The 18,797-nt window shown below is 54.9% G+C and overlaps 1 protein-coding gene across 1 annotated transcript; it reads left to right on the top strand.

Annotated features, from left to right (window-relative positions):
• Nucleotides 1-3,928: 3,928 nt before the first annotated feature.
• Nucleotides 3,929-18,734, top strand: GPR179 (G protein-coupled receptor 179). The gene is made up of 11 exons (XM_043904350.1): nucleotides 3,929-4,761; nucleotides 6,065-6,173; nucleotides 7,801-7,888; nucleotides 8,308-8,543; nucleotides 9,344-9,412; nucleotides 9,772-9,881; nucleotides 10,183-10,421; nucleotides 10,590-10,728; nucleotides 11,330-11,435; nucleotides 12,160-12,306; nucleotides 13,665-18,734. Exons 1-11 carry the CDS (start codon nucleotides 3,968-3,970, stop codon nucleotides 18,732-18,734), a joined length of 7,107 nt encoding a protein of 2,368 aa, XP_043760285.1. The 5' UTR covers nucleotides 3,929-3,967.
• Nucleotides 18,735-18,797: the final 63 nt, after the last annotated feature.

Raw genomic sequence — 18,797 nt, 5'->3', positions numbered from 1 at the left:
ATAACCCTCTGTGGTTTCCCACTGATCTTAAGCTAAAGATAGAATTCCTTAAGGAGGCCTATGGGGTCCTGTGTGATCAGACCCCTGCTTCTCTGGCCTCATCTTCCACCAAGCTCCACCTTGTTCTCTCTGCCCTGCAGTTCCAGTAGCCCCCTGGGTCAGGCTCACACACTTTATGACCATCGCTTAAGTGATTCCGTTTTCTTGAAAGGCCTGTTCCCTCCATTTTTTGCTTCCTACTCATCCTTCCAGTTAGACTTACTCCTTTCTACCTCAGGGAAATCTCCTTGCCTGGGTAATTCCTCCTCCCTGAGTTCTAAGACTACTCTTTTGTTGCACTTAATTGCACAAGTGTGATTTGTCATCTGTCTGTGGCGTTCTTTGATTAAAGTCTGTCTTCCCTACTAAACCATCAGCTCCATGAGAGCAGGGGTCTAGTTTGCTTTTTTTCCATCATGGACTCTCCAGTGCCACGGACTGCCTGGCACAGAGTAGGCCCTTGATACATGGAATGATGGTTCCATGCTTATAAGAGACTCCTGATACAAATTCATCTCTGATTCTGCACAACAGAATTAATAACCCTCCCTTGCCCAGGTCACACAATCCAAAAAGATACAGTGGAATTCAAAACCAGTTCTGATCCCAAAGAGTATATTTTCTACCCTCTCTCCCTCAGCTCCCTCTTAGGTGTCACTTAAGTTTCTGGAGAAAAGAAGAGTAATTGCTATAGGATCATAGAACACCAGAGGCCTAAGAAGACCACCCAAACAAGATCCTGGTTATTTCTGGAAAATTCTGGCTGGGGAACAGATTACCCCATCAATGCAAGGTCTTGAAGCTCTGCAGCACCCTCTGCTGTCCAGCTAATTTCTTGGCCCCAGAGGGAAGCCAGCTGTTTCTGCCCCCTGGGTTATCTCCTCCAGCCCAGAACACACAGAGGCCAAGGGGAATGTGCACAGGCTCTTTCTAACACAGGGCAAGGAATGCTGCCTTTTTCCATTTCCCTTAATATCCAGGGGCCTGCAGCCCAGTTCCTGGAAAAAATGTTGAAAATTAAGCTCCAAGCAAAGCAAGTGTATTTTTGGGTGAGTTGGATTTGTGTGAGTGTGTGGATTTCGTGTCCATAGATACCTTTTTCTTGAGGGCTATAGAAGTTGTCTCTGCAGTGGTAGAACCCTAGTTTTTAAAGGTTTGCAAAGAACAACACAGAGAATCTAAACCAGTTTTGAGTTCACGCACTCATTCAGCAACGGCTTCGAGTACAGTGATGAGTAAGACAGGCACGGTCTCTGCCCCTCTGGAGCTTGCCATCTAGTTTGAGTCCTAGTCCTGCCACTTCCTCAACATATTACCAAGAGCAAATAATTAAACACATTTGAACCTGTGTTTCATTTGTAGAAATAGGTCAATCCCCCTTTGATGGGGCTGTCGTAGGGATTAAATGAAAACTTACATGCAATTGCTACGTGTGTGTGTGCTAAGTCACCTCAATTGTGTCAGACTCTTTGCAACCCTGTGGACTAGAGCCCACCATGTAGGTCAGTTCTTTACCACTAGCACCACCTGGGAAACAAATGCTACAGTGCTATACAGACATTAGTTGTTATGAAAAACTTCTTGGAGGAAAAAACTATTATGTCTTCACCAAAAGTGTCCTGTTGGCTCTTGGCTAACAGTAACCAGTAATACCAAGAACATGGAATGGGGCACTTGCTCACCATGCCCGCCCCCTGCCATCCCTCTCTCTCTTAGCACATGGAATCAGAGAGGCAAAGGAGGGAAGTATGGATGTGTGATACAGTCTGACCCCAGTGACCACTTGCTGTAGGCACCTTTAGTCCTAACATTATAGGGATTTTGTGGGGGGTTGTGCCCTAGCCTCCATCTCTTCCTCCACCCTTTACATTCCCAATGAAGGTTCCAAAGCAGAATTGATGTTTGTTTGTAGAGGCCATGTGTAAAGCAAGGGAAGTTTTTAGCAACCACCACGCAACCCTTCCTACCTATCCACACCCTTCTGGATCCAAGGAGGCTGCCTCAGACAGTGCTAACTCTGGGCTTTCCAGTTACTGTGTCCAACAGGGAGAAGGATGTGGTGGGTAAGAAGACTGGGAAAAGCAGGAGAGGTTAGCCATGGTCTTCATGAAGGGAGAAAGAAGACAGGGCTGAGGATGACAAAATGAGGGTGAAAGAAGCAGAGACAAAACTGTTTACTCTCTTACCCCACTCCACCCCCAGTAGGACTCCCCCACCTCCAGGCGTTTGTTGTTTGTTGTTTTGTTTCATTTTGGCCACACTGCTTGGCATGCAGGATCTTAGTTCCTGGACCAGGGATCAAACCTGTTTCCCTGAAGTGGAAATACAGAATCTTAACCACTGTGGTGCAGGAAAAGGAAGGCCCCCCTGGGTGGGGTAGTGGACCCCTGCTCTATCACAAGCAACAGCGTGATCCTAAGGAAGGCGCTTCAGCTCTGGTCCTTGCTTTCCTCCTTTATACAGAGGCTTTCTTGAGGTCTCTAAGGATGAATAACAGGGTGATGGTAGGGGGTTGATGTTGTTGGATCCAGAAGAGTGTGGATTCTTGAAGTCAGCCACAAAACAAAGCCTCAGCCTTCCTCTCTGTCCCTCTCCCACCACCTTCCCATCACAAGTCACCCAGGGATTTGGCTCCTGTGCATGTGCTGTTCGTTTCTTTCCTTCTCACTCTGCCCACCTCCCTTCTTAAGCCTTTGATGCCCCAGATCCCTGAGTATAGGTAGGAAGGGTTGGGTGGTGGTTGCTAAAAACTTCCCTTCCTTTACAAGTGGTCTCTACAAACAACAACAACATCTGCAAACCAGGAAGAAAGCTCTCAGGAGGGAGTCAAATTGGTCAGCACCTTGATCTTGGACTCTGTAGCCTCCAGAATTGTTTAAGCCACCCAGTCTATGGTATTTTGCTGTGGCAGCCCAAGCTGACTAACACACTGATGGTGTAATTCAAGGCTGAGTCTGAGCTCCTGAGAACCATGAAAGCCAGTGGTATAGTTCTCGTCCGAAGGGCAGCAGGCTCAGTACTCAGGAAAAGTTGATGTTTCACCGCAGGTCTGAAGACAAGGGAAAAACCAGTGTCCCAGCTAGGACATTGTAGGGGAGTCAGAGCTCTGGGTTTGAGTCTCAACTCAAATGCAGCAGCTAAGTGAGTCTCTGAGCCTTACTGTTTGTGAAATTGGGATAAGAACATTCAGCACAGGTGGGTGTGAGGAAGATTCATTGAGATAACACACATGAAAAAGACTTTGTACACTGCCACAGTCTGTACACACACCGATTATGGCTCTATTGAGCTCTCTTGCCCACCCTTCGCTATCCCTAGTCTCAGATTTCAGTTTAGCAGCGTGGTGTCGGTTGGAGGGGGGGGAGCCACAGGCAGCTAGAGCAGATTGCGGGGAGCTGCAGCTTGGCCCTTTATCATGGCCGTCGAAATTGCTGCCAGGAGGCTAAGTGGAACAGAGGAGTGGAGAGAGGGGCACAGGCTCATCTGCGGTTGCTATGGCGCCCCATCCTGGATTTGCCCATCTCTCCTAATGGAGCAAAGGGCAGAGGGAGAGAGGGAGAGATGAAGAGAGAGACTGCTGGTCCCTTCATCCCCCCTCCCTTCTGTCTCTCTCTGGAGCAGATGTAGGGTGGGAAATAGGGGGAGGGAGCCTGGATATTGGATAAGAGTGGGAGGGAAGAGTGGTGTGCCAGGATTAAGAGGGTTTGCAGTGAGGGGCCACACTGAGAGAGGAGGGAGCAGAGCCCTCATGCTGACGTCCAGAAGCCAGATGATGATGTTAGAAGAAAAAAACAAAAACCAAGCAAGACAGCGTAAGCATGAGAGAGAGAGAGGAAGAGAGGAAACGAAGATACGAGGTGTGGAAGCACTGCAGCCACCAAATCCCGCAGGCAGTCTGGCCTCCAGGGCCCTGCAGGCTGCCCTGAGGATGGACACCAGGACAGTGGCCATGCCCTCTCCGGCGGCAGGGCTGCTAGGCTGCTGTTTCCTCTTTGGCTGGGCTCTGGGGGTACCAAGGACCCTCCACTCTCTGCCCGCACTGTCCTCCAAAGTCAAGCCAGGGTCTGTACCCATTTGGGTGCCCCCAGAGGGGGCTGAGGCAGCCCTGGCTTTTCTTTACTCTGGAGATGCTCAACAGCTGTCTGGGGCAAACTGCAGTGAGCGCTATGAAGCCCCCGGGGCAGGAGCCAGACCAGGACTCCCCCCAATCCTATGGAGGGCAGCAGGCACTGTAACCCAGGCCGCCAACTTCCTCAACATGCTGCTACAAGCCAACGACATCCGGGAGTCCAGTGTGGAGGAGGACGTGGAATGGTACCAGGCACTGGTCCGCAGTGTGGCCGAGGGGGACCCAAGGGCATACCGGGCTTTGCTGACTTTTAACCCTCCACCGGGGGCCAGCCACCTGCAGCTGGCCCTGCAGGCCACCCGGATTGGGGAGGAGACCATCCTTCAGGACTTGTCCGGGAACAGGGTGCAGGAGGAGAGCTCAACTGGAGCCCTGCACCCCACTGACCTGCAGAAGCGAGTGCTGACCAATGACCTAGGGAGCCTTGGCAGCCCCAAGTGGCCACAGGGTGATGGATATGTCGGGGACGTGCAGCACGTGAGACTGTCTCCTCCCTTCCTAGAATGCCAGGAGGGTCGACTGCGTCCCGGCTGGCTTATAACACTCTCAGCCACCTTCTATGGACTCAAGCCAGACCTCAGCCCAGAGGTCAGGTAAGTGGGTTTGTGCAGGATTTGATGCTATTGTGGATCTGTGGAGGTGGCGGGGGAGGGGGGTCCTAGTTATGCATAGGCTATTTGGTATGCACATGTGCATCGGGGTACACAGATGTGTGTATTTGCATTCAGCTGTGTATATTTGCAGTTGACTCTAGGAATCTAACTACGTGTTAACATACACAGGTGTGTGTACTGTAGATCCATTTACATATAGGCATACACATGTGTGTGTGTGTGTACTGATGGGGGGCACAGCTGGGTATAGGTCCTGGTTCCCAGATCTGAGTAATGGGTACAATGCAGGAGAGGATTTGGCAGGGATAGCAGTGACAATCTGTGTACCGGCTTCTCGGCTTCTCGGAGGAGTCAGATGGGTGTTCCAGGAGTGAAACCCGCTACTCTGTAGCGATCTAGAACTAGGAAAGGAGGCTTCTGCAAGTGAAGGAAAACACCTGGGGGAAGGCTTGGAACCATTGCCCTTTCTGCCCAGAAGTTGGCCGGGTCCCCAGCATCACTCCCATGGCTGTATTCTTATATCAAGTCCTGGCCCAGGAGCCTGTGATGCTCCTCAAATAACTGACCTCCTCCCTCAACCGGAGTAAAGAGCCGACTGGGAGCCATGATGGGAAGGAGGGAGCAGGTGGATACTGTACCGCTAGGCATTCAACAATCAACGTTGTTTTCCCAGCTCTGTGTCCCCATTCATTGTCCCCAGCAGAGTTCTTCTCCTGGCCACAGGCAGCCTGGCTCTTTGCCAGCTCTCTCCCCATTGGGCTCAGAGCCAGGGTTGAGAGCCCTCGGGCCAGGCAGCTCTTGAATCTGGGCCCCTCTGTTCCATATCTCCTTCACTGTGATCAATTCAGACCTGGTTTGGGCAGAGTGGGGCATTGTTAATAGCTGAGCTTTGTGTGCCTGTTTGAGTGTGAGTGTGTATACACGCAGTGGGGAAGTGTGAAAAATCCCTTTCAGACAGATCATCAGAGCTGCAGCTCCCATATGTCTTGCCCACTCCCTTTACCCATTGATAGAAATCAGGAAATACTAGGATATTGAAAAGCTAAGGGATGGGGGGTGGGGCAGGATAAAAAACCTAGTGGGAGGAGGATCGTTGAAGCAGAGACAGTGAGGATTAATAGCACTGAAGAAGTGGCATGCATGTGTGCCCTCTCTCCTGGCACGGTACAGCCACTGTGCTAAAGTTCGTAAAGCTTGCATTGCACCATGATCTGAGGTCCAAGGATACATGTCCACCTTGGCACCCTTCACTATACCCCTAACTGCCAATTCACTGCCCTAGGGGGCAGGTGCAGATGGACGTAGACCTTCAGAGCGTGGACATCAATCAGTGTGCCAGTGGCCCGGACTGGTACTCTAACACACACCTGTGTGATCTCAACAGCACCCAGGTAAGGATACAGAGGGTCGGGTACTGGTATCCTGCCTCCCTTCCCCTTCCCCATCAAGCCATCAGGAGCAGCTGTTTGTCAGCTGTCAGGCTGTCAGGCACATCAGCCTCTCAGGGCTTCAGGGAAGTCCCTATTGATGAGACAGAGACGAGATACCAAGCTATTTAAAAGTGAGGACACTTACAGCCTAGCCCCATCCCCCATCTGAGACAGCCACTTTCATTCCTTTGCAATCTCTATGTGCCTCCCTGTCCCTTCTGGTGCTTCAGGATCCCTTCCCAGGACCACTTCCTGAGCCTCTATTAATCATCCCCTTTCCTTCTCCTGAACCATATTCTCCATGTCAACAGAGCTCTGGGCTCCTTCTAAGCCACAAAGGATGCTCTGTTAGGTGTTTGTTGAAATAAGTGGAATTGGGATGTAGGAGGAAGGTAGGAGGAAGTTGAGATGTAGGAAGAGACTAACCAGAGAAGGAGCTTGAAGAGCTCTGGGACTGGTGAAGATGATGGGACCCGGGCCAGGTGCTGGCAAAATCAAAGCCGTGGATACAGGAGAATCTGGATAATGGAAAGCAATGGTTGGTAATCCTGCAAACCCACTACTGGGAAACTGGGAGGCCAATGAACTAATCCGCTCCACAGTAACACTGACTGCATGCTTGTTCCTGAGCTGAACCAAAGCCAAGGCGAGCCCTGCAGCCTGCTGGGAAGTGGAGCGGGTTTGGGCATCTGCTGCTCTTCAGGGCACATGTGTCTGAAGCTATACATCCAGGGATGCATAAAGGCTCCCATTGTCCAGTGCACTTTTAAACCCAGCCACATTCATGTCTCTGGGTATGCATTTGTCTGATGGTGCAGACTGTGGCAGAAACAGAGTGTTTTCTAGCAATCTGAGCAGAGGGGAAAGTTGGGCCACGATTTCAGAAGCACCTTTTAGGTGAAGTCAGGGGCTGGATATGGAATCTTCCTTCCTTCGCCCCACTGCTATCTGTTCCTGGCCACTCCCTACAGTAGATCTGACCTCCTCCATGTGCTTATCTTCCCTGCCTGGCTCTGTGGTCTGCTCTGTCTCCTGCTGGTCAAACATCAGAGGGTGGAGTTGGAATAAAGAGCTGGCCTTGGCATCCCACCAGCCTGGCATTAGCCTGGCATTAGGGCTGGGGAGAGCAGTCCTACACCAAAGGCAGATGGTCCTAATAGAGGAAGCTGCTCCCTCATGCAAGCCTTTTCAACCCACCTGTGTGCCCAAGAGGGAGGCTGATGTTGACCCTTTGAAGCAGGATGTAGGCACACAGGTGTGGTTGATCTCAGAGTTCTCTCTGCTTCCACCACCCCAACACCTTGCTCTAGCAACAGCTGGGGATTGGGAAATGGGACCTATGAGGCTCCTGTCACAGCTAGTCTGGATAAAAGGCTGATCCATCTCCAAACTCTGTGTTTGGAGGCCTCTTTGATAAGAGAGACAATGGTGGGGTCAGGGTAGGGTCTTCAGGGAGGGAAGGCTTCCCCAGGACTGGGGCTTCCCAGTGTAGACCCAGGGGCTGTGGATAGGAGGGTAGATGATCTCCCAACGCTTCCCCGGCAGGAAAGCCCCGTATAAATACCTATGGTGTTTGTCGTCCCCACAGTGTGTCCCCCTGGAGAGTCGGGGCTTTGTCCTTGGCCAATACCTCTGCCGCTGCCGACCTGGCTTCTACGGGGCAAGCAACTCCTTGGGTATGTAACTATGGTGAGGGCCAGGCAGATGTTTTACAGGCTGGGCTGATTGGAGGTGGGATCTGGGGAAGAAAGGCAGGTTGCGGTGAGATACTGGGAGAAAAACTTGTGGGGCCAGGGCAGAATGTCGAGAAAAGCAGGAGACGCAGGCAGGGTCCAATTTGGGGGTGTCTATGCCTTCTGAGAATGAGCCTAAAACATGGCAATTTGATGCAAGCTGACCTTATGGTGAGTCCTAGCCTGGTATCAACTCTTCTCCTGCCTTCCCCTGCAAGTACTCACTTCCTCATTCCTTCCCCCAGGGGACACAGACCCTAAGAGGGCAGGATAAGAACTGTGCCAACCATGAGGAGGGAAGGCTGGGGTCTCAGGATGCCCCGGCCACGCCCCTCTCCTTCTATGCATCTTGTTCATTACAGGTTCAGACAAGGGTGCTGCCCAGCCTCCTGGGCAATTTGGGTCCCCTCAAGGCAGCCCTGGGAGGCTGCTGCGCTGCCAGCCATGTGCCGAGGGCTGTGCCAGCTGCCTGGATGCCACGCCGTGCCTGGTGCAGGAAGCCCCCACACTGAGGGCAGCGGTGCTGGCCTGTCAGACATGCTGCATGCTGGTCGTCTTCCTGAGCATGCTGGTCTCCTATCGCTGCCGCCAGAGCAAGGCAAGCAAGGCCCCACGTCTCTCTTCTCTGCACACATCCTACCCATCGTGAATCTCTAGCATTAGGGGGAGACCAAAGACTACCTAAGGCTAGAACTTGGAAAATACAAGTTTGATCCTTAATCTAACTCACTCTGTGACATCAGGCAAGTGACCTCACCACCGGAGACCTGTTTCCTCACCTGGGCAATGAAGTCATTGGACGTGATTCAAAACACCATGTAGGCACTAGTGGAAGTGATCTGGTCCCTTGTGGAGCTCCCAGTTGAGTAGAAGACACAGATGTGTAAATAGAATGACGGCACAGTAAGACAGGGGCCAGAATGCAGGTGTCAGTTGCTGTGGCAGGTCAGAGAGGGGACCCGGTCATCCCGCCTGAGATGGCGTGGGATGACTTTCTGGAGAACATGCCACTTGAGCCAAGCTTGAAGGTCCATTCACAGAGAAGGGAGTTTCTAGGCAAGGAAGCTGTCTGACCCAAAGCTTGGGGGAAAGCCTGAGATCCCTTCCAGCTCCAGCAGCCTCCGATTCTAGCCCAGGTCTGCAGCAAGGCCCAGGGTGAGATTGGGAGGGGCGTGGGGCTGCGGGGGCTATGTGAAACCTTTGGCCTCAACCAGGCTTAGTGCCAGTGGAGCGAAGAGCCTGTGGATGAAGAAGGCAGAGCTGAAGTTATAGGGGGAGGCTTTAGCTCAGGGCCACGGAGTGACCCCTCAAACAGACCTGAGACCCTCCTGCACCATCCTGCAGGCTCTATCCTCTCACTGTCCTGCTTACATGCGTCTTTCTTCCCTGGGTTCACAGAGGATCCGGGCATCTGGAGTGGTACTGCTGGAAGCCATCCTTTTCGGATCCCTGCTGCTCTACTTCCCTGTGAGTCTGTGGCTAGAGCCTGACCCCACCTCCTGGCATCCCCCCCAAGTTCCAACCTGGCACCCTCCACACCCCAGAATCTGTCCTCTGTATCCTGTGGGGGGATTCAGAGGCCTCAAAATCCCCCTGCTCGTACCTAAAGGTGACAGGCTGGCCTAGTGAGGCTTAAAAGAGCTCTATGACTTGTTGTGTAACTTAGGACAAGTTATCTAACCTGATAACAAGGCTGTTCCTCTGCAGAATGGAGGTGATGATGTCTCTGAGGAGGCTGTTAGAAGGACCAGCAAGGTGCTTAGCGTAGGCCTGACACAGAGGGCAAGTGCAATGGACAGCGATTGTTTTTACCCCCTCCCCACCAGGTCTTCATCCTGTACTTCAAGCCCGGTGTCTTTCGCTGCATCGCCCTCCGCTGGGTCCGGCTGCTGGGCTTTGCCACTGTCTACGGCACCATTATACTCAAGCTTTATAGGTAGGGTCCGGGTTGGGCCTTGGTCTCACGCTGCTCCCTCCAGGCCACCCCAACTCATTTATGGGATGGAGCTCTTTACCGCCAGACCCCCCACCCACTCTACTCTTCTGGGCCCCCAAGGCTTGTTCCCATCACTGTAGCCCTCCCCACCATGTAACTTTTTTTTGGAGGGGCGCAGTGTAAGAGGAGGCGCTGACCCATGGAAGGGATAGGAGAACAGGGATGTGTGGAGGGGAGGGAAGCAATGGCCAGAGGCACCCCCCGCTCCCCGCGTCTACCAGCCACACCCTGACTCTTGTAGAGTGCTCCAGCTCTTTCTGTCTCGAACGGCCCAGCGGGGCCCCCACCTAAGCAGCGGGCGGCTGCTGCGGCGTCTGGGGCTGCTCCTGCTGCTGGTGCTGGGCTTCCTGGCTGTATGGACGGCAGGGGTCCTGGAGCCAGGCATTCAGCACACGTCACTGGTAACACGAGGCCACACGCACGCAGGACGCCACTTCTACCTCTGCCACCACGACCGCTGGGACTACATCATGGTGGTGGGTGAGTTACTCCCACAGAGTCCAGCCTCACTCTGGTCCCCCGCCCTGTACCTCCAAGGGTTCTTCCGTCGGTACCTGGACCAGGCTCCCCTCAGAACCCCCTACAGAGAAAGGGGTGGCGTGGCTGCTGAGGTGGTACCTGGCTCTGTCCCTCCTTGTTTCCCTACAGCTGAGATGCTGCTCCTGTGCTGGGGCAGCTTCCTCTGCTACGCCACCCGGGCTGTCCCCTCAGCCTTCCATGAGCCACGGTACATGGGCATCGCCCTGCACAACGAGCTGCTGCTTTCTGCTGCCTTCCACACAGCCAGGTGAGGACAGGCCCTCCTACCCACCACGCCTTCCACCCTAACACCATTCCTCACCTCTCCCAGGTGAGGGTACCCCCATCCCACAACCTTACTGGCAATAGCTGCAAGGTGAGGAAAGTTCCTCACGTAGCGTTCTCCCCCTACCCAACAGACATTCTTCCTGCTCCCTATGTCTCACCCAACACCCTAAGTGCTCTCCCATTCCACCCCCCACTGCTCTCCTCCCCACACGGGCTCCATTCTCCCTGCCTTCTTCCCCTCATACCTCAGCCGTCCCAGCAGCAGACCTGCTGAGTGTCCACAAGGATCTGGCCCCATGGTGAAGGTAGAACCAATCCACAGGGTGGGTCATAACAGAGCTATAAGCAGCCAGAGAAGGCAAGCTGGGGTAGTCTGGGAAGGCTTCTCGGAAGTGGGGATTAACGTGAGCCCTGAGGTGGGAGGGCAGGAAGAAGGAAGAGTGCCCTCCTCACTCCACTGAGCACGTGCAGGAGGGCAGGGCTGGGGTTGGGAGGAGAGCCACTGGGACGGGTGAGAGGGAAGAGGCCGCTCCCCCCTGCAGCTAACCATCACCCCACCGCCACCACCTCCTCACCCCCAGGTTTGTGCTGGTTCCCTCCCTGCACCCGGACTGGACGCTCCTCCTCTTCTTCTTTCACACCCACAGCACAGTCACCACCACACTGGCTCTGATCTTCATCCCTAAGGTGAGGGCTTCTCTGGCCTCCAAGTGAGGTGACCCCGGCCCTTTTGCCAGGGGCCCTGTGGGCCTGCTGTGCCCACAGTGCCCTCTTCAGGTCAGGGTGAGGATGACACCTGGGCCCAGAGGGATTTGGAGCCCACTTAGGGAGTTGGCTAAGGGCTTCCCTGGTGGCTCAGATGGTAAAGAATCCCCCTGCAATGCGGGAACCCAGGTTTGATCTCTGGGTGGGGAAGATCCCCTGGAGAAGGGAATGGCAACCCCCTCCAGTATTTTTGCCTGGAGGATCCCATGGACAGAGGAGCCGAGCAGGCTACAGTCCTTGGGGTTGCAAAGAATTGGACAAGACTGAAGCGACTTAGCATGCATAAGGGAGTTGGGGAAGGACGCTCTGTCTCCAATCCCTGGGCAAGGGAAATAAGAGCTAGAGCTGAAGGGGGTCCTTGTAACACAATTGGAAGGTTGGCAGACTCTGAAAATCAACTCAGAAGCAGTTACAAGAGATAGGTGAGGGGGGCTGAAGGACATGGCTAGGAATTGTGGGTGCAGGGCATTAGAGACCCCTGGTCTCCAAGTTAGAGAAAATCAGGAAGGATGAGATGGAACAATACTCTTTGGACCTCCAGAATCCCAAATCAGAGAAGGGGTTGAGGATTTGTGGAGTAAATATGTATGCCACAGGATAGGGAGCCAACATGAGTCTTTTTCCTGATCATGCCTGCCCTGGCCAGTTCCGGAAGCCGGGGGCTCCTCCCCGAGAGGAGATCTTGGATGAGGTGTACGAGGATGAGCTGGACCTGCAGCGCTCAGGCTCCTACCTCAACAGCAGCATTGCCTCAGCCTGGAGCGAGCGCAGCCTGGACCCTGGAGACATTCGGGTAGGTGCTGCCCTCCTGACCTCCTCCTGATGCTACTTAGGGACTGGTCAGCAAGCAGTGATGCCCTGCCACTTGGGCTGTGTGCCACTGCAGGCCCCCTGTCCTCTCCCTAGCTTTTCCTCTAAGACTTGCCTCCCTTTCTTCTCCACCATTGCCCCAAGCTGCTTCTCCTGCTTCTACACAAAGGAGACCACACACGTGAAAAGATCCCCCTAAATACCAAAACTCACATTCCTGAGGCCCACTTGGCAAGGTAGAGGCAGAACCATGCATGGAGCTCAAATCGCCTGTGTCCTCCACTCAACAGGGCCACCATGAGTGGCAGACTAAGAAGCCCCTCAGCCCCCAGCACACCCAGCAGTTAGTGCTCCTAGGGCCATTAGGGTTGGGTAATTCAGCCAGTGAGTGGCTACCAAGGATTTCCATACCAGGATCCTCTTTCCCTGGACTCAGCAGTGTTAGAGAAAGGAAGTGCTTCCTGAGTCTTACATCAGGAGAGCATCCTCACCTTATTTTTCTGCTTAAGAACATCATAATGAAAAAAAAAAAAAAAAAGAACATCATAATGGTGATAGGAACCCTGATGAGAGGCCCAGAGAGTAGGAAATAAAGAGACTGGCAGTAAAGCCCATTGTTTTATAGAATCTACAGTGGGAACAGTCCCAGGAAGCCATTGGGTCCATCCCTCCACCTTCCCTGAAGCCCCCTCCACATCTGACTTGTTTACATCCCCCAATTCCTTCCTTGTCTCAACTGCCCCGGTGTCCTCTTCACCCTAGGCCTAAGTGGAGACAGGTGACCACTGCCACGCCATCCTTGACCCTCCAGCTTGGGGATCAGCAGTGGGTGTGCTCTCCCTATGTTCACTGTGGGGAGAGCCCCAAAGTAGAAACAACAAAGCCCCATCCTGTCACTTACACCTGAATATGGCCGTTTTCACACCCACTGGTTGCACCACTTCTCTTAAGGCAGTGAACACTAGGCAGTCAGACTTCCTTCCTTTATTGAAGTAGAGACTCAGAGAGGGCAAGAAAATAGCCTTGAGGCATACCATAGGTCAGCAGCCTCACACCCAGGTTTCCTGTGCGCGGAGCTGGGACCGCCCACCGGACCACAGTGCCGGGTAGAAGGCAAAGCCCTGCGTCCTCAGTGGGTCGAGCTCAGAACTAGGTTGGTGTTGGCCCTGCAGAAACAGAGAGGTGAATTTTCTAAGTGTTTTAAAAGCCAGGAAAGGACATGGCTTGGTGGGAAAGCGTTCCCGCAGAGAAAAGGGTCTCAGCACCAGCTGAGGGGCAGAGCAGCCCCGCCAGAGGATGGAGAGGATGGTCCTCAAGCCGGCTCTGCTCTCCGGCCCCCAGGACGAGCTGAAGAAGCTCTATGCCCAGCTCGAGGTTCACAAGACCAAGGAAATGGCCGCGAACAACCCCCACCTGCCCAAGAAGCGGGCCAGCTGGCGCCAGGGCCTGGGCCGCTCCTTCATGAGGTACCTGGCTGAGTTCCCCGAGGCGCTGGCCCGCCAGCACTCCCGGGACTCGGGCTCCGCAGGCCGCGGCAGCCTGCCCGGCTCCTCCCGCCGCCGGCTGCTCAGCGCCAGCCTCCGGGAGCCCGCCGCGCCTCCTGGCCTGCGAAAGTCCCGCAGCACCTGCGAGCAAGACTGTGACCCCCACCGGGACCACAGCCCGCCTCTGGTCGACTCGCTGCTGAGGAGGAAGCTGGCCCGCAAGGGGCCGCGATCCGACAGCCGCGAGTCCCGCGAGTCGGCGGCCGGGTCCCCCGCGCTGGGCTTCAGGTCGGCCAGCGCCCACAACCTGACGGTGGGCGAGCGGTTGCCCCGCGCCCGGGCCGCCTCGCTGCACAAGTCGCTGAGCGTCGTGGCCGGCGCCAGGGAAAAGGCTCTGCTCGTGGCCAGCCAGGCCTACCTGGAGGAGACCTACCGGCAGGCAAAGGAGCGGGAGGAGAGAAGGAAGGCAGAGGCCGCCCTGGCCAGCCCGGCGCGGAGGCCCTCGGCCCGGAGGCTGGAGCCAGTTCGAGCGGCCCCCGTGTCTGCCCCACCTTCCCCGGCCAAGAGCCGCAGCGTGGACAGCGCCCACGTCTCCGGGAGGCTGCAGGAGGAGGCCGCCAGAAGGCTGCCGCACCTGCCCATCCGGCACCAGATCTCCACACCCATCATGGCCACGTCCGGGGTGGGCCTGGGGGAGCCGGGGATGCTGTCTCCCACCTCCACTTTGGCCCCAGCTCTGATGCCGGCTCCTGCCCCTGCCCTGGCACCCATCCCAATACCCCCACAAAGTCCCAAGCTACTTACCTACATCTGCCCCTGGGAGAATGCAGAACTGCCGGTGAAGAAAGAAAATGTGTCTCAGGAAGGCCCCTCGGGGCCAGAGCAAGGCAACCTGTCTCATGTCCCAGCTCGGGCCCGTCTCTGGAGGGCCCTCTCTGTGGCGGTAGACAAGAGGGGGCCTGGGGAGAATGGGGTGGACACAGAGGGCGGGCGTCTCCAAGGGGAAACTGAGGAGGATGAGGACAGGCCCAAGGTCTTCTCTAAATCCCACAGCCTCAAGACCCCTGTCCAGCAGGGTTCCATGCGCAGCCTGGGCCTGGCTATCAAAGCTCTGACCCGTTCTCGGAGCACATACAGAGAGAAGGAGAGCGGGGAAGGGAGTCCTAAGAAGGAGGAGAAGGGCCGAGCGTCTGGAGAGGGTGTGGGGGCATGCCCCAGATCTCCCAGGCCAGGCCGGCCCAAGGGGGTGAGTAAGCAGGCGGCACTTGCCCCCTGTGACGACGAAGAGTCCCTTCAGAACCAACAGAATGCTCACACCAGCAGGATGCTCCAAGTCTGTCACCGGGAAGGCAGCAGGGAACAAGAAGACAGAGGTAGGAGGACTTCCCAGTGTCTAGGGGAGGGGAAGGTTGAGAGAGCAGGTAAAACAGGCCCTGCCACACTGAGGCAACTCAGGCAGGGCACAGCTGGGGACAAAAATGCTAAGCAAGCAAAAGAAGCTCCAGTGGGGTGGCGGGAACTACCCAAAGCTGGCCTCCAGCCCCTGGGCAGTGCTGACCACAGGGTGACAGAAGTATGCCCCTGGGAAATCACCGAGTCAGAACTGTGTCAGCCTGATGGCAGCAACAAAGCTGAAATCTGCCCCTGGGAGGTGGGTGGAGTCCCTGAGAAGGAGGCCCTAAGGCAATATCTGGATGCCTCCCAAGGTGAGAAGGGGAAAGCCTCGGAAAAATCAGAGCCCAAAGATGTGGTTGTTGTGGCTCGGAAAAAGCCAGAGAGGTTGGTCAGGGGTCAGGAGGCAGTTTGTCCTTGGGAGAGTGCGGATCCTGGGGGTCTGTCTCCTGGGTCAGCCCCTCAGGACTCGGACAGAACCGGAGGCAGGTCTGAGGCAGTGGGCAGTATGGAGCCTAGAGAGGTGGAGACGCATCGGTGGGAAGCCACTGGCCCAGGACCTTGTACATCTGATATCACCACGGCAGAGCTGTGTCCCTGGGAGGCAAGGGAAGGAGGAGAGACAGGGAAACCATCCCAGGAGGGAATAAAGAAACTCCCCCAGGAAAAGCAGAAAACTCCCAAGAAAACAACCTTCTGGAAAGAACAGAAAGTGGGTGAAGGCTTGGAGTCTCTTTGTCAGTGGGAAAGGACAGATTTCCGGGGCCCCTCAGCGGTCTCTACTCAGGCCCCAGGAACCCCTGGTTGCTCGGGGAGTTTGGGCAGTAGCATCACTGAAGTCTGTCCATGGGAGGCGGGAGATACTCCTGCCATCGGCAAGGCAGAGATCTGTCCCTGGGAGCTGGGTGATGAGGTAGTGGGGAAGGAAATGCTGAGTCAGGGGCCAGGTGGAGAATCTCCCCAGGAAAAGTGGGAAACCTCCAGAACAGGGAGCTTTGGAGGGATGGGGGGATGGACTGGGAAAGTAGTGCAGAAACTTAGCCAACAGCAGGAGTCAGTGTGTCCATGGGAAAGCACAGCTGCTGGGCACTCTGGCCCACATCTAGACAATTCCTCATCCAAAGCTGATGGCCAACTCCTCAGCAATGAAGAAAGTAGAGCAGCACAGGTCTGCCCACCAGATCTCAGGTCAGAGGGAAAGGGAGCAACACCTGCCAAGGCAGAAGTCTGTCCCTGGGAGGTGAATGAGAGAACGACAGAGGACTGGACATCAGGACAGGCACCAAAAGGAAGAGAATCTCAAAAGGACAAGGAGAAGATGCTTGAAACATCAGGCATCAAAGCTAGCCCAAGTTGGGCAAAGCCTGAGGGACAGATGCCAACACAGGAAGCAGTCTGTCCCTGGGAGAGTGTGGACCCTGGCAGCTTCACCCCACAACCTGGTCAAGACACAGGTGGACCCAAAGCCAGTTTCCAGATGTCCGGCAGTGCGGAAAGCAAAACTGCTGAGATTTGTCCTTGGGACGCGGAGGAAACCCTGTCTGCCGAGAAGGCAGAGGTCTGTCCCTGGGAGGTGAGTGCTGGAGCTGGGGAGAGAAGGGCTTTGGGAATGGAGGCCATTGGGCAGTTTTCAAGCAAAACAAGGAAGCCTTCTGCAGATTCTGGACCTGGCGAGAGAGCTGTTGCTACTCCAGAGAGGCAGGCCCAGGAGTGCGAACAGGCTTGCCCCTGGGAGAGCATGGATCCAGGGGTCTCCTCTTGGCATTCAGATACTCTGGGCACTGACAGCCCAAAACCTGAGCTCCAGGAGCTGGACCGTGCGGGGTGCAGACCAGTGGAGGTATGTCCCTGGGAAGCGGACGGAGCACCTACTAGTGAAAAAGTCAAGGTCTGTCCCTGGGAGGTGGATGAAGGAGCCCCTGGGAAGGAATTAGAACAAGAGATGAGAACTGATTCAGTGGGGCAGAGGGAGAAAATGCTAGAAAGGGGGAGACTCACCTCCCTGGGAGAAGACAGATCAAAATGGGAAACACAACTGAGTCAAGAGCAGGAAGCTGTGTGTCCCTGGGAGAAGGACTTGAGGGCACCCTCTGCTCAGGCCCCTGTCTCAGACGTGTCCGGCAGAGGGGTAGAGGGGCCCTCCCTGGAAATGAGCGATGAGGCAGCAGAGAAAGGGGGCCTGACACAAGACCCAAAGATGGACTCTTCCCCAGAACCTGTAGCCCCAGGAAAAGCAGAAGTCACTGCTGAAGATGGGGAAAAAACGAGCAGTGAACTACAACCTATCCATCTACAGGAGAGCATGGCCCCTATGGACTCTTTCTCCCATCCACACAATCAGTACCCTGACCAACCTAAAGCCAGCTCTCAGACACTGCCCAGCGCCAGGGACAGGCTCGCTGAGGTCTGCCTGTGGGATGCTCCTGCCATGGACGCTCCCACATCTGATAGTGGCGCCAAAGCTGAGACCTGTCCCTGGGAAGTGACTGAAAGAACCCCTGAGGAAGGAGTGTCAAGACAGGATGGAGATGAGGAAACTCAAGAGGAGAAGGGGAAAGCCCCAGAAAAACCAGAGCACAAAGCTGTGGCCCTTCAGGAAAAGCCCGAAAGGGCAGATGGAAAGCAGGAGGCTGTGTGTCCCCGGGAGAGTCAAGATTGTCTGTCTCCACAACCAGCCCCACAATCTTCTGACAGTAGCAAAGAAAGTCCCGAGGGAGCAGGCAGTGTGGGAGCCAGGGTAGCGGCAGTGTGTCCACGGGAAGCGCAAGAAGCTCCCCCTGATAAGAAAACAGAAATCTGCCCTTGGGAGGTGAGCCAAGAAACAGCAGAGAATGGGGGATGTGAACCAGAGGTGGACAGAGAATCTCAAGGGCAAGGAGAAATGTTCCTGCAAAAGGCAGAATCTGGAGGGACTGAAGAACACTCTTCAGAAGAAGTAAAAGTCAGCAGAGAGACGGAGACGATCTGCCCTTGGGAAGGCACAAGGTCAGAAGGACTCTCTCCCCAGCCAGATGCTCCAGCCATGGACCAACCCAAAGTCATTCCCCATGGAGCAAGCAGTATGGGGAGCCAGGTGGCAGAGCTGTGTCAATGGGAAGTCACAGATCCCGAAGGAAATAAAGTAACGGGCACCATGGCAGACATTGACTCATGTCTTTGGGAGGGAACTGGAGCCCCATCTGAGGAATCTGGTCTTCTGGCTTTAACAGCAACTCAGAAACAAATGCTCTGCCCCACAGCCCCCGAGAACCCACAATGCCTTTTAGTCCAGAGGCCTTTGGGTAGCTTCCTTCCAGACAGCAAAAGCCCCCGCCCCACAGTGAACAAGCCAGCCAGTACCTTTACTCTGGAGGGTGTCAGAGAACTCCAAGTCCCTTCAGAACTTGAGCCGAGGACCAGCTTAGCCCCAGAGCCAACCCTCCAAGAAGCTGAGACTCAAAAGTCTTCCTCCTTAACTGAAGACCAGGAAATAGCTTCTGAAGCTCAGCTTGAAGAACTCATCCCTCCAACTGTCTATCCTTGGGACTGGGAGTAACAACTCCATCGGTGAGGTCATACATGGGTGGCTAGCTTTCAGAACAGTCAAGGTTCTTTCCAA

This window comes from Cervus elaphus, chromosome 5, assembly GCF_910594005.1.
Source record: "Cervus elaphus chromosome 5, mCerEla1.1, whole genome shotgun sequence".
In the NCBI taxonomy this organism is placed as follows: Eukaryota; Metazoa; Chordata; class Mammalia; order Artiodactyla; family Cervidae; genus Cervus; species Cervus elaphus.
Note: the sequence above shows the minus strand (reverse complement) of the source record. Positions and strands in the feature narration are given on the sequence as shown.